Raw genomic sequence first — 15,199 nt, forward strand, 5'->3', positions numbered from 1 at the left:
TTCATGGTGATTATTGTTAAAAAGAGCATGGGTTTGGCTTTATTTCTGATTTTATGTTGGCAGTAACTCCAGTTCCAAAGCTTTTGCAGGCTTCAGAAGAAGTAAAAGCTGAGTTGTGCTTTAGACCAGCAATTGCCAGTAAAGAAGGGAATAAAATGGGCTCATTTCACTCTTTTTAGCAGTATAGCCAATTTCAGAAATGTCTCCTCAGCTTAAAATAGTGAAAGTTTCTAGAATTGATGGTACATCTGAGACTAAAACAGTCTTTAAATGCACCTCCTGAAAGCTGAAAGATGTGTTTGCTTGTATAAATGAACAGGCAGGAGGAAAAAAACATTTTGGAATATATATTTAACACTGGCCTTCAAAAATGCAACTTCTTTTCACTTTGTTAACTTTTCTTGCAGAAATAAAAAGCAATACAGGAATTTCACTATGTATGACAATAAGAAATGACAGTTTTCTGTTTTTTCAACACATTTGGAATCTCATTATTATCAAATGGAACTTGAGTCTCATTGCCTAGAAGCAATAACAATTTTTTTTCGTTCTCTGCTGCCCAAATGTAGATTAGTCTGGAGTTTCTTGTTCCTGCTAGAACTGATATATAATAAAATTCATTTTTAGACACACAGATTTTTTTTTCCCCTCCTTCCTTCAGGCTGCTGAAGAATGCACAGAATGAAGTTCATTTCAGAATGTGGTATAAGAAACTTCTGGCTGCTCTCCAATTCTGTGCTGGACAGACCCTGAACAATGAGTTTTGTAAGGAAGAAAAACTCATCAGAATTCTGGAAGACATTGCCACAAAAGTGAAAGCTGCCACTGACCCAAAAAGAAAGGTTTGTTAAAAAACACTTCCCGCTTCCATCTATGTTTCTGTAGGGAATTTTATTTTTTCTAAAGTAACACCTCTTTCTCTTAATACCCTTTTACATAAATAAACCAAAGACTTAACTAAACTTTATAAATATTTTTCAGCTCTGAAAAAAGGTAACACATAGATATTTAATGGGACATCTCTCATCACTGTTACTCTTGAGGTCTGCAGATCTTTTAATTCATTTACATTTCTTCATCAGTGGCTTCTCAAATGGGCTTGGAGGTGGCGAGAAATTATGGCAACAAGGCTGAATATCATTTCACTGAGAGGAATGCTCACATTCAGCACCTCATCCCAAAGTATTTGACTCCTGTAGAGCTGCAGCATTTCTTGGAATCTTTACTAGGAGTTGTTCTTGGCAGGCTGGACATATCCTCATTTCTTAGCAAAGACAACCAGAGTGGAATGTAGCTAATATCTGAAATATAGCTCTCAGCAATGAGCACATAGCTGCCGAGATGCCTCCATGACAAACTTGCAGTTGTCTTCTCCAGTGGGTGCATTTTATATTGCTTGGGTACATTTCCAGTTCAGAACTGTTAATTTTCCAGGATAGCTGCTGTTTTCCTGGTGTGTAAAACCGCTTCTTATTGAAATCTCAGCAAGGCAGAGCAGAAAGCCAAATAAAAATATACTTGCCACTGCTGGTTACTATGAACAGTATCATGAATCTTTCTGCCTTGTTAAGGATTCAAAGGTTTTCAAAGGGTTTCTCAGAAAACTCTCAGTGCTGCTACTGAGAGCAGCAAAGCAAACATGGAAGTAAAAAGACAAAAATATTTGCAGAAGGAAAATCCATGCAAAGAAGAAGAAATAGTAGTAATACATTATACATTACTAATGCATAATTCAGATTTCAGAGATTAATCTCAAGGCTGCAGTTACTATGATACTGAGAAGCTCCCAAGCCTTGCAGTTAACAGAATTAGGCAAGGGAGATCACAGTGTTGAAGCAACAAGCAACAAAATGGGAAGATCTTAGGAAAGGCAAAAAATCCCATGAGATACAGCAGAGCAATACAAGGCTAATTGAGCCCTATTGAAGGGTGCTGAATCATAGAATCACAGAATGGTTTGGGCTGGAAGGAACCTTAAAAATCATCCAATTCCAACCCCCTGCCATGGGCAGGGACACCTTCCACCAGACCAGGTGGCCCCATCCAGCCTGGTTTCACAGGTAGAGATTTTTTCTGACATCCAATCTAAACCTTCAATCTGAAGCCATTCTCCCTTGTCCTGTCCATGCTGTTGGAAATAGACTCTTTCCGTCTGAACCTATGGGGCAGTATGAGCTGGTAGCACATCTAGGCAGAAAAGGTATCAATGTGGAGTAAAATTAAAATTGCAGCTCTTATTTTTAATACCCCAGTGTGACCTCATTTGCTGTTGTAAGGTCCCACACGTGCTGCCAGCTCTGGAAATTGCATTGCTTGTTTAAAGTAAAGAATGACAGTAAAAAAAAAAAAAAAATTACAAAAGAGAGAAAGAAATAAAAAGCTGGGTTTTTTTGTCCTTTGATGTTGCCTTAATGGTTCTTGTGCTGCAGGAGGTGTTGAAGGAGGAGCTCAGCAGACTGCAGCAGTTCTTCCAGGAGGTGAAGCTCTGCCGGCTGCCCCTGAACCCTGCGCTCGTTGTGCAAGGCATAGAGGCAGATGTAAGTGGAGTCCATTACACCTTCACTTTTGGGTTGTAGTCTAGAGGGGAGAAGGAGAGAATGCCTGCATGGAAATGATCAGGAAATTATCATAGTGACGTAGAGAATAAACCATCTTGTTGATTCACACCCAGCCTAATCTCCTTCAAACCTTTGCCTTTGCTGAGGCAGAGGTGATGACAGGATGGATGGGATGGCTGCTGCATGTTTGTCACACCAGCCAGAGACTGCCCCTCTGAGCAGCCCATCCCCAGCTCAGCTGCCCTGCTGTGCTGTTGGCATTGCCAAGGACACCTGGGAGCTGGGACCTGGTTCCCACTGCGGGAATCCATAAAATCAGAGGGTTTTGGGAAAGCTGCAAAAGGCAGGCCTCAGAGACAGCAGAACTGTGATTAGAGCTAAGCAGGAGCCATGAGATTGGTCAGCAGAAAAATTATGTAAAAAGTAGAAAAATAAGGACAAGTAGAACAATGGTCTGGTTATTAACACTTGTATAGAATAACTCCCTAAGCTGCAGAAAAGTTTATCTAGTGAGATATTAGGAAGTTCTAAGCTTAATAATGGAGCTCTGTGCATTGTGTTTTAAGGCTTACAAGCAGGTATTGTATTTGAAATAGGCAAGCACTGTTTAACCAAAGATACCTGTGCTTATAGTGGCTGGAACTACTGTCAATGTGGTTTTGCTTTGTGTGAGTGGTCAAAAAACGTATTAAGTAAGTTGTAACATTCAGTTCTTGGTCTGCTGCCTGGGCTGTGAGCTGCTGGCATCTTCCCATTGTCATAACCATGCAATGAGGCTGATGCTGGAAAATACAACAGCTCAAGCCACGTTCCTAGCAGTCCTGTCCTGTTTGTGATTTGTACATAAACCCCAGCTGGCAATACCCACCAGGTAGCCCTTGGTGTTTTCCCATCCAAGACTCTCCCATGTCAGTTATGGGAGCAGCAAAAAGTCTGGTGCCAGTGTCTGTTTGCTGAGCTGACTGAGAATTGCTAAAATGTTAAATATTCATACTAACTTACATGTCTCTATGACCCCTATTAAACATGACTTAAGGATAAAGGAAACAGCAATGCTCTTCAGTGTGACTTGACTTGACTTTGACTGCAGTACTAAGATTCAGTTATTCGTTGTTCAGAAATATTTTCATAAACAACAAAGAGCCAGGACTTAGCTGATTCATTCTGGAGAAGGAAAATGTATCCAGCATGAAGAAAAATAAAAACCTGAACAGCCATATATATTACCAGTTATAACTGCCTAATTACAACACTTTGTGCTCTATTTTTGTTCTCTGGCTCATTATCCATTGTAGACCTGATTCTAAGAGGTGCTGATCCCTTCAATTGCCTCTGACCTGTGTTTCTCCAAGTAATTGCTATCCAGCCTTGATCTGGCTGAGAACTAAGGTCTTCCAGCACCCCACAGGCTTGGGCAAATTGTGTGTGATAAAAGTCAGAAGGATGTGAAGCCTGCTGCTGTTCCCTGCTTTCAGGCTTTTGGAAATAATGACTAATGGAGAGGTATCTCACCATAAAGTCATGCTATTTATACTGCACCAGCTTGGCTGGACAAAATATTTAAATCTAATATCTGAAGAGGTCTTTTTGTTTTTTGGGTTTTTCTCATTTTTCTTATATCATTATAGGCCATTATCTTTCTATAAATACATGTTGTTTCTTGATTGGACTGTACGTCAGTATAATCATGCAAATTAGAACTTTTAAGTGCTTATAATTACCTAAATTTAATTCATTTTGGTGTCATCTATTGATTTTACCAGTAGCAAGCCCTGCTCACAGCCCCATCAGAATCACATCATCCCACAGGAACCTTTCAAGCACTCTCTGAGACATTTCAGTTGGCAAAATTCCGACTGAAATGGAATAATTTCGGTGGTGGGGGATCAGAATTTCATTGCTGATAATGGCTCTGGCCCATCCTAGAGGTCTGCTGTGGCTGAGACAATATTTGGCTGCTGGTGCCATGCTTTGAGATGTTCAGATGAAAAGCTGCAGACAGCTGTGTCTGGTGGAGCTCAAATTGAGCCTCCCTTGCACTGCAGCCTGTAAGGACAGCAGCAGCTCTTGTGTGGTGCTCATTATTTCCACAAACCAGGCCATTAATTTACCATTGTCTCTAGCTGGTTTTGAGGGGTTTCCCCACCACCTTTCTTTGGATGTTTTTAATGAGGGTAATAATTCCACCCCAAACTCTCACAGGATTTGCAGTGCTTGGCTCATTAATGCTTTTTGAAGCCCTTTGAGGTCTTCAGGTGGAAGGAGCTGTAGAGCATGAAAGTCAGTTTGTGCTTAATTAAGATAAATCCCACATAAAATAGAGCATGATTTTCAGAATTTGCTGTATCCTCAGCCAGAGTGAGGTAATCAAAGAAACTGGCAAATTCTTGACTTCCATGTCTGATTGGGCAGGGCTGGGGTTTTTTCAGAAAACAATGAGACCAAAGGCTTTTCAATGCTTTAAAACTCATTAGATCAGTCTTATATAATTCATCCATCCAGTTCCAAGCAAAGCTTATTGTTGATAGGCCTGAGTGAAAATGAAAGAACAATTAGCACATAAAATATTATCTTCGTGTGGTCTGATATTTAAGTGAAGCAGATTGTCTGGAGACAAGAATTTCTTGTTTTTCAGACCCAGTGAAACAGTCAATAATATCAAGAATTATTTATTTTTGCTCCCACTGCTACTGAGCAGTGTTTAAAGCTGGAATCTTTTTCAGTGGTATTGTATTAGCCTGCTGTTTTGTTTATGTGACACTGTTGTTCCTCTGTCTCATCTTTCTTTCCCCTGCAGTCATGTTCTTATTTTACATCCAATGCCTTTCCCTTAAAAATCTCCTTCATCAATGCGAATGCTCCAAGTGGAAACATCAATGTGATTTTTAAGGTATGTTTTTTCCCCACTCCTCAGGTCTTTTGGTATGGAAAATGATCATTTAAAATTCACCTAATTTATATTTTAAACCTTAAGTCTGAGAGTAGTTGATTTAGCTCTGCTGCTTGTTTATCCCTATTATTTTTGACACTAGAACTCTCAATGAAACATGTTGAGGCAATACACTGAAGCGTCACCTTTTTGATCAACAGAGAATCAAATTATAGCAGTTTTTTCCTTAGTGAACACAACTAAACTAGAATATAAAGTTCATATTTTAAACCTAGTTTATTAACTAGGGCAGGTCTCAGAGAAGAGATAGATCAGAGTGACTGAACCCTCAGCCTCATCCATATGTCTCTAAAAAATCAAAATACTGGAGTGTTAGAGGCTCCATTTGCCACACAAACCTAATTCTGCCCCTGTGAGCCAGTGTGGGGGAATGGGCTGAGGAAGGTGGAGCTGGAGGAGGCAGCAGAGGAGCTCTGTCTGATTGGAGTTACTTGGAGGAACTGACTCAAAATAAACTCTGCTTTATTTTGCAGTTATCACCTAGAAAAGCTTCAGAGTTCAGAACTGCACATCCACAAAAGACAATTTTAAAGTTAGTTCTCTTTTAAAAGAGCAAAAGTCTTCCATAAAAGTGGATATTGGTTTTAGAGAAGACCACTAGTTCATAAAATGGCTGATGGGTAAAAAATGGTTGGTTGCCAATGGCATTATTCTTAGGTATTTTGCAGAATCATTTGCCAAACAAGAAATCTAAAAAATTGATATAGATAAATTTTTTAAAAACCCAGATTCTATAGTCTTAAATTAACTTGCCCTTTAGAGCAGCTGTGATTCTCAGAAATAGAAGTAAGCTTTCCAGGCCTGCCAAGGGGAGAAATTAGCAATTTTGAGTTTTTCTGAACATTTAGAAACCTGTTTCATGTGCTATTTCATCTGAGACTCAATAATAAGTAGCAGGTTCCTACCTACATGAGCTAACACCTGCTCAGGGGCTTTTAAACAATTGCATTGGTTCTTCTCAAACAATTTTTTCTACCTAGTAATGTTCAGCAAGCAGCTCATTGTCCAGTTGCCGTAAAAGTATTTTAGCTGCTGTCACCTTCTCCTGTCAGCAAAACATTGTGCTAAAATACCTTTTGCTTGTACTATAGTTCCATTGCTTATTCATGACAGATAACTCATACATAAATGATAAGGGTATCTTACTAAATTGTCAATTGTCTTCCCACTGTATATGTGAGGGAAGGTAAGTGGAGAGAATAAGATATTTTTACATTTTTAGGTGCTAAGAAGAATTAATTGGAGTCTTTTGATGAGAGAAAAATAGATTCAGATATTTGGTCTTTTTAAAATGAGTTTGTCTCCTCAAGTACTTTCCTGGGAGTAAATGTCTGTAGATTGGAATACTTGTGTAAAAAGAATGTAATGAAAGGATAAGGCACTTAAAATACCAATAAAAATTATATATTTTACACGGAGTGGGATGGGGGAAAAGAGAAAATCAGGGCTGCTGTTTTCGCAGGCCATTTACTCAGCCATGGTTGAAAATAATCTCTTCATTAATTCTTGTGGCTACAATTAAAGCCCCATTTCCCTGAGATTATTGTTTGACTAACTCCATGGGGAGAGGGGTCATCACTGCTTGGAACTGAATATGAATCACATTATGGATTAAATGTAAATTTGTGATAAAGTTCCCTTGCAAATACCAAGTTGTGAGGCTTAATGTGAGACAAACGCTGTCATTTGTGCACAGGGATCCAGCATTAAGGAGACTTTAAAATGTAACTAAATTAGGATCCTAGCTCTGGATTAAATTTCCAAATTCTAATAATTACATAGGAATAACAAGTAGAAAGGCCACAGTTAAGCAGGGATCATTTGTTACCATCTCAGTGGCTGCCAGAACTGTCTCTGTGTGTGCCATCTACTTTGTTCTCTCCTGAGATTATTGAGAGGTAAGTAGGAAGTTTGAAGGAAAACAAGACAGAGTTACTGAAATGAATGTAGCTTCTCTGGTGGGGAAAAAAGTCCCAGTTAAATAGGACATTATTTCTGTCTGGTGTTGAAGAAGAAAACTGAATTTCATGTGCAATTTTCACAGATAGGTGATGATCTACGTCAAGATATGTTGGTTCTGCAAATTGTTCACCTGATGGACAGCATTTGGCTCCAAGAGGGACTGGATATGCAAATGATCATTTACAGGTGTTTATCTACAGGGAAAGGACAAGGTCAGTCTTAAATTACAAGAGGAGCCTGTATTACATTATTTGTATTTCATGTAAACAGTGCCATATAAGATTTATTTATTCTACCTCTCTAGAACTCAATGGATTTTGTAGCAACTAGAATTTTCCAAAAGCTTCAACACTGTCAGCTTGCAAAACATCCTTAAATTCACTTATCAAAGAGAGGGCTTTGGAGAAAATTGGCCATAGCTACTGAAGTTTTAATCCAGTGTATTCCGGCATAGATGCTTAAATGAGCCTAGATGCATGTGGCTACACAAAGTACCTGCAGACAAGTGATGACAGCTTTGTGCTGTTGATTTTGAAATATTATTCTTGTGATTTATGTTGCTTAGGGCACGCCTGACTCATCTGAAAGCTCTATTTCTCTCTTTTATGGTTGTTGTAGCAGAGCTGTAGCAGGGATACCAATTGCTTGCTGTAGAAATCTGCTGACAGCAGTAAGCTGCCTATATTTCCCTGACCAAATCTTCTACTGGAAATAATCCTAGCTCAAAGAGAAGGCTGATGTATCCAGATTACCTGCTGTACAAAAGCTATTAAAATAGAAAAATTAAAAGAAAATCGTTGCTCTCTGAGCCACAAAGTGAACATGAGAGAGGAGGAATGATCTAAAGGAAATAATAGAAAAGTATAGATGAGTTCAGACACAAGGCATGTGGTGGTGGTGACCTGGAAAAATCTCCTCCCTTCTTTGTGGGATGGGAATCAAAGCTTGAAAGCTTCTGCTTCAAAGGCAGATAATACAAGAATACTATTTCTGGACATGACATTATATATAGACTCTTCTATATACTAATGCTTAATTTGATGTTTGCCAAGAGAGATACAGGGATCATCTGCAAATAATATTCTCTCCCTGACAGTCTCTTCCTTCCAGCATTATAGCTGCAAAAACCCCTCAGTGGCTCACAGATTTCAACTATGTCTTTCCTTGCGAGTTCACATCAGTGCTAAGATAATTGATTTACAGTTAATTATTAAGGATAAAGATTTACAGTTAATTATTAAGGATAAAGTGACATGCCTGTGGTCACATAGGGCACGTGTACCCCAACCTTAGGGAGCTTTGGGGTTTTTCAAGTCCTAGGCTAATGACCTCCTCCATGGCCACCATTCCCACACAAGGGAGTGGGAGATGGTAATTTCATGGTCATGCAAGCACAGAAATCACTTTTCAATGAAATTCAGTGAAAAATTTTACTGTAATTCAGTGAAAAGTTAATAAAGCATTGGTAGAATTCTACTTTCCAGGCGTGGTGAAGTAGAGGAGTCTATCAGTAAGTCAGATTCTTAGAGAAGGTTCTCCCTGTGCTGCAGATCAGGAGGATGACAATATATATAAATAAATAAAAATATATAAAAATATATAAAACATATATTTTATATATAATATGGTAATTATAATTATTATAATATACATATATATGTATATTATCATTTATATGTATTATGCATAAATAAATATGCTATTATAGTATAGTATTTTATAGTATATTTATATTATGTATTATATACTATACAATATATATAATATATATATATTAGTAAATATCAGATCCTACTTTTAAATTTTTTTTTAGTTTTGTGTAATTCCACCCATGTTGAATCTCACTGTATCGTTCACCTTGTTGGAACTTTGAGACAGTTATTTCCACAATATTGTTATTGATGATTTTATTTCTACTTCACAGAACTGAATGCTTTCCACTCAGTGCCCTTTATTTCTAATTTCCAAAGAGCAAGATTAAAACAATATATATATATATATATATATATATATTGTTCTATATTTTGCGCTGCATTTGTAATTTTTAAGCTTTTAACTTATGGTTTTACTTATTTATTTATTTTTAGCTTTTAACTTATTTTTTATTTCTTTTTAACTTATTTATTATTTCTTTTAAACTTATTTATTATTCATTTTAAACTATTTATTTTAGCTTATTTACTTATTTTTAGCTTTAACTTCATGGTTTTTTGGTGTTTTTTTTCTGCATGGAATGATCAAACAACAGGCACTATGCATTGTTTTTCTGTGTTTTTAAAGTTGAGGATTTTTAATGCAAACTCTTTTCCATCTGATTAGGGCTGGTGCAGATGGTGCCAGATGCTACCACCCTAGCGAAGATCCACAGGGAGTCGGGGCTGATAGGACCACTGAAAGAAAACACAATTAAAAAATGGTTTCACCATCACCATCCTCTGCAATCAAGTTACCAAGAGGTAACATCATAATGAAGCTGATTACACATTTCATGCTATGCCATGGGGGAAAAAAAAAAAAACAAATTACAGCAGGCAGCAAAAATGAGTGGCTCAGACACGAGACAAACAAGTCTCATGCAGAGAAACCAGGGAATCCACTTAAGTGCCCCTCTCTAGCTAAGGAAATATTGGTTTTTATCAGGTGCATGCTATTGCATTTTCTATAAACGTGTGTCATAGAGATGTTTTGAAATTTAGTTTCAAAGTGAAGAGAAATTGAAACAGAAATTATCTTGAACTCAGAAAAAAAGATTATTTTTTGATCAGCTCTTTAAATTCATGATTTGATATAAATCACATAAAGTCCTGGCAGATTTCCTGTATTTAGGAAAGACCATGCCAATTACCTAGAGTTACAGAAAACTGTTTTATCAAAACCACCTGGTCACAGTTGAAATACAGAAGCTCATACTTTTCCTATCATTTGTTCTGATGGGATGCCATGGTAGCACTGATTTTATGAAACTAGATGTTCTGCATGAGCCAAAAAATTGTATATTTTATGTATAGAAGCAAACATTTTCCAAGGAAAACTTTCTATCAATTCCTTTCTTTCTGTCAGTTTCTTGTTGGGTGATCATTTTCTGAGGCCCCTGAAAAAAAATTAAATTTTTGTGGCTTTGGGACAGTTTTTATAATCCTTTTTCGGTGAAATGATAAATTAGGGGCCAAAATGTTAAATTTAGAGGAGGGCTTTGATTATTTAGCACTCTGAAAATGAAATACATTTATAGCAGTTTGTGTATTATAGCAGATGTGTATTATAAATATGTTTGGTAAAGTTTAGTAATTTTGTAATTATTCCATAGGCATTTTCTCATCCACATTTTGACTACAAACTCTTGAATTCCTTGAATATATAATTTTATTCTATTAAACAGCAGTAATATGTGTAGAATGGTTTTTTTTTACAAGTTTTTGTGTTTACAGTTTTATGGTAGAAGTGTAGACAACATTTCAATTCAAAAGTGTAGACAACATTTCAATTCAAAACTAGGCACTGCTAGTTATTGAGTGAAAATTTGATTTATTGCTGCAGCTGCTGTTTGCAAAAAATACCAATTCATGTGGAATATTCTAAAAACAATTCGTACCCAATTTCTTTCAATTTTTTAAGTATATAAAATGCAGTCAGATCTGATTACATAGGAAATGCATAAAATTACTGCTATGCATTCCCTTTGTGCTTGCTAGTGAATGAACCTTTCTGTTTCTTTACTCCTTCATAATTTTCTACTCATACAGTACTGGATCTGAGGTGCTCAGAAAACTGGTGCAGGACAAGCTTTAATATCCTCATTTTACAGTTGAGTGAACAAAATCACAGAAAGCTTAAGTGTTTTATCCAAGGTCATCAAAGTGAATAAGTAGCAGAGTTAGACACAAAATTCAGCCAACTCTTGAGCTGTGGCCTAAGTTTTGCTATTGCAGGTGGCATCTTGCATGTACAGGGAATTCCTGAAAGCCTAAATAATCATTTGCCTTGGATGATGTAGGTTTTGTCCAAAAAACATTAAGATCCAGATTAAGGTGGTTTGGGTTTCTATATTACATTGTGTACATTGTGATTTACATTCATGGGACATGAACTGAGTTCTGGAGAAAAAAATTAGAGGTACAAAATGGTGCAGTAGATGTAGAGCAACCTGCACCCTTCACAAAGCAAATGGTTACATTTGTGCATTATTTGTGCAATTATTTGCAAATAATTTCCTAACAGGATTTTTTGCAATATGCCTGCAGAACACTGAACATAAATGCCAACTTCCTGCCAAGAAGCTTTTCTTTTCTTAAGCACGTTTTTCTTAAAGTTTTCTGTAGACTTCCAGAAAAGGTGAAAACCTCATGCGTAAAATGGTTCTTGTGCTGTAACTTTGAAATCTTTTTGTGCCATGCCCATACCACTCTTACTCAGACCTGTCTCATGAATCTCTTTTCAAAATTGCCTGGTAAAATTTTAACAAGTTCAAAAGGTTTAACAGTTTGATTGGGGTTTTTTTAACAGGTTTAATAGGTTACCAACAAGCATAACATTTGTAAGAAAAATTATTTTATTTTAAAAAATTGGTTTTTTTTATTTCATTGTTTATAATACTATTTTTATTTGTTTATCACAAACATATCTGGATATTTAATGTAAGATTTTTTTTTTTACTCCTTAGGCCATAATGAATTTCTTTTATTCCTGTGCTGGCTGGTGTGTTGTTACCTTCATCCTGGGAGTCTGTGATCGACACAGTGACAACATCATGCTGACAAAAGCTGGGCACATGTTCCACATAGATTTTGGAAGATTTTTGGGTCATGCACAGATGTTTGGAAGCATCAAAAGGTTGGTATCTATAGTAACACACAGTAAACTTTAAAGCAGTGTCTGAAATTTTGTAGCCTTATCAACTCCCATAAGAAAAAAATACAAATGAGATTACACTTTCTTTTTGTTTCTTTCCTGTATTTTCCAAAACAACATGGTTTTTTTGTTTCTTAAAACTTCTAAAAAGTGTAGGAATTACTTGAAAAGATGTTGGAGATCCCTTTTCAGTGTAAAAGAAAAATGCAATTCCTTGTTTGGTCAGGAATTTGAATGCTGTAGTTCAGTAGTGACCAGAACAGAAGAATTCTGATGTCCATTGCTTTTTTTTCCCAACAGAGGAGGGTTCCTAAAATGGATCCAAATCCATATATCTGTCTAATTGAAAACCGTCTTCCCATATTCAGAGAAGGAACCAAATTTTCCAAATGGACATAGAGAATAATTAAATTATGCCTCTGTGGGTAAATTTGCAACCTTTTCATCATCTTTAGAAGTTCCACATCAAACCACACTGAGCTCAGGGGTTGCTTTGCAAATATCTGGTTACCTTGGTAGGTGTGATGTATCTATGTCATGCTGAGGATAAATCAAACAGTGTGAGCATCTATCCAATTCCTAATGTGAACATTTTCTGAAGGAATGAATTGAAATGGAATAAGGATAAGATAATGCAAATATGTCCAAAACACAAAGCAGCTGTTACAGCAGAGTAAAGAAAGGATGAATTATCCCTTTTAGTGATGAGTAGTTCTGTATGTCTTTCATCCATGTTTTCTGAAAACTTCCAGAACAAGTATCAAAATTAAGTTTGAGCTAATTTTCTTATTTATTTTTTGTTCTTTCTTTTTTAATGTTAAGCTGGCCTTTTCCTGCTCCAGACTATCTCAGTGTGTTAGACAGACATAACATGGGAGTATTGCTATGAGGGAGGCTGATGAGGATAATAAGTACTTCTAAGTCAAGCAGTCAAAAGATTCAGTTGCAGTGCTTAGAATCATCATCCATCATTCAAGATATGCACCCTTAATCCCCCTCATTTGCTGTGGAAAGAATAAAGCAGAGCAGAGTAATAAAAACATACTCATGCACACTCCTTCTCAGGGGCTGCATCCTTCTCCACAGCAAAACTCCCGTTGGAACCTAGCAGGGATTTCCTTGAGTAGTAATTTTACATAAACTAAAAATTTCCTAGTGGAGTGAACAGCAGGATGAAGCAAATATAAGAGGGGACACAACAACCAAATTTAAATTATGTAGTAGCAATAATAAAAAATAGATATTAATGTTACCAGTTTACAGCTCAGTTATGCTACACTTTCTTACTAAATCTATGAAAACTTAAAATATAATCACTGCCGCAAACATCAGCCTCTTTTCCCATTTCTCAGTGCAGTGTGTAGTTTAAACTACAGAATAAATTCACACATTTAGGACCTCCATTCATGGACAGCCCTTATGATTCCTTGGGAAGACTGGGTCTCCCACCTAAGAGCAGGTTGCAAACACCATGGGATAATCATTGTTTTCCTCAAGCCCACAGGAAACTGAGCAGATAAAGTATTAATGTTTTAGTGATACACCATTAATGACTATTGTTCTTATTAGTTGTATGCACCTTCATAAAATGTAACATATTATTTGTAACACAGAGACATCGCATTTTTACAGGTCACAAACTTCAGGTTCTCTCAAAATTTGACGCTCTCAGTGCTAGTTCTATGTACTCATTCCCACAAGGCAAGTCCTGAAACAGCTTCGGCCTCTGGTTTCTTTAACAGCTCTTATATTGCACTTTTATTTGAGTTTTTATTAGATTTTTATTTGAGTTTTTTTGTTTTTTTTGCACTCCCAGAATATCATACTCTAAAATAATATTGAAAAAGCAGCAGCACAATGCTGCCAAATCTAAGAATTCTTAGTGCTGACCCTTGGGGAGTTTTGTACAGTAGATATTTGACATACATTTCTGGGGGTCTAAAGGAGCGTTAAAGAATGCAAAGCAACTGATGCAAACCCCTCTACCTGGGGTTTACACACATCATACAAACCTTTTTTTGTGTGTGAGTGTAAAATGAAATCTATGCAGATCAATGAAAGGTCCCTGCCCAAAGTTTTTAAAACAATCATTCCTTACAGAATGATTATACAGAGCTTTGCAAGCTGATTATATTTCCTGCCCTCAGGGAGTGCTTTTCTGTCATTACAAAAATACAATTCCTCAGTAAACTTCCTGAGGATAGGTCCTGTGCAGCATCCAATCCTCCTTCTGATGGAAGTGAAGTTCCAGAAGTGCTTTGGCAGCCCAGGGGCTCACACACGTGGGCTGCAGCTCTTCTGTCACACCCAATCTGAGTCCCCAGAGAACCTGGTGGAGCTGACACATTCATCCAGTCACGCTCACTTTTGCATTCCTGACTGTAAAGACCATAAAAAGGGGATTAGTAAATTTTCTACTTCCTGCCTTCATCTTTAAATGATATCCAATAAATCTGCTCAGTTTTGGTTCCAAGTCAAAAATCAGTTCTTCCTGGTGTGAGAGGGGAGAGGAATCAGGAACTTTCTTTCTCTATGTGCCTTCACAGTGCAGTAAATACTTTAAATAATACCAATAACCCATCTTTCCCTGGATCTATGGTGCCTTGAGAAGGCTGACCTGGAGCAGAGGCTGGACAGAGTTACAGAATAAAGCAGGGATTTATTCAAAGGATCTCCTCCATGGATGCACCTTGGGCAGCACCAGAGCCCAGCCAGGGCTGCACCCAAGATGAACCAAAACGGCCCCAAAATGCACGGCCGGGCACGGGCTCTGTCCCTGGGATCAGCTCTGCTCCATTTGCACCTTGCAGTTCATTGTCCCATTCCAGCTTCAGCCCAGGCAGTCCCACCCTGCTTGTTTTTCTCTCTCCAGCCCACGGGG

The 15,199-nt window shown here is 37.3% G+C and overlaps 1 protein-coding gene across 1 annotated transcript in view; it reads left to right on the forward strand.

The window, feature by feature from the left end:
- The window catches only part of PIK3C2G (phosphatidylinositol-4-phosphate 3-kinase catalytic subunit type 2 gamma), a 242,715-nt gene that overhangs the window by 162,485 nt on the left and 65,031 nt on the right, over positions 1-15,199 (forward strand). Inside the window, exons 20-25 of the mRNA XM_059472329.1 lie at positions 662-842; positions 2,430-2,537; positions 5,356-5,448; positions 7,553-7,682; positions 9,790-9,926; positions 12,131-12,300. Coding sequence (XP_059328312.1) covers positions 662-842; positions 2,430-2,537; positions 5,356-5,448; positions 7,553-7,682; positions 9,790-9,926; positions 12,131-12,300 — 819 coding nt within the window. The remainder of the gene's footprint in view (positions 1-661; positions 843-2,429; positions 2,538-5,355; positions 5,449-7,552; positions 7,683-9,789; positions 9,927-12,130; positions 12,301-15,199) is intronic.

This window comes from Ammospiza nelsoni, chromosome 5 (genome assembly GCF_027579445.1).
Source record: "Ammospiza nelsoni isolate bAmmNel1 chromosome 5, bAmmNel1.pri, whole genome shotgun sequence".
Classification (NCBI taxonomy): Eukaryota; Metazoa; Chordata; class Aves; order Passeriformes; family Passerellidae; genus Ammospiza; species Ammospiza nelsoni.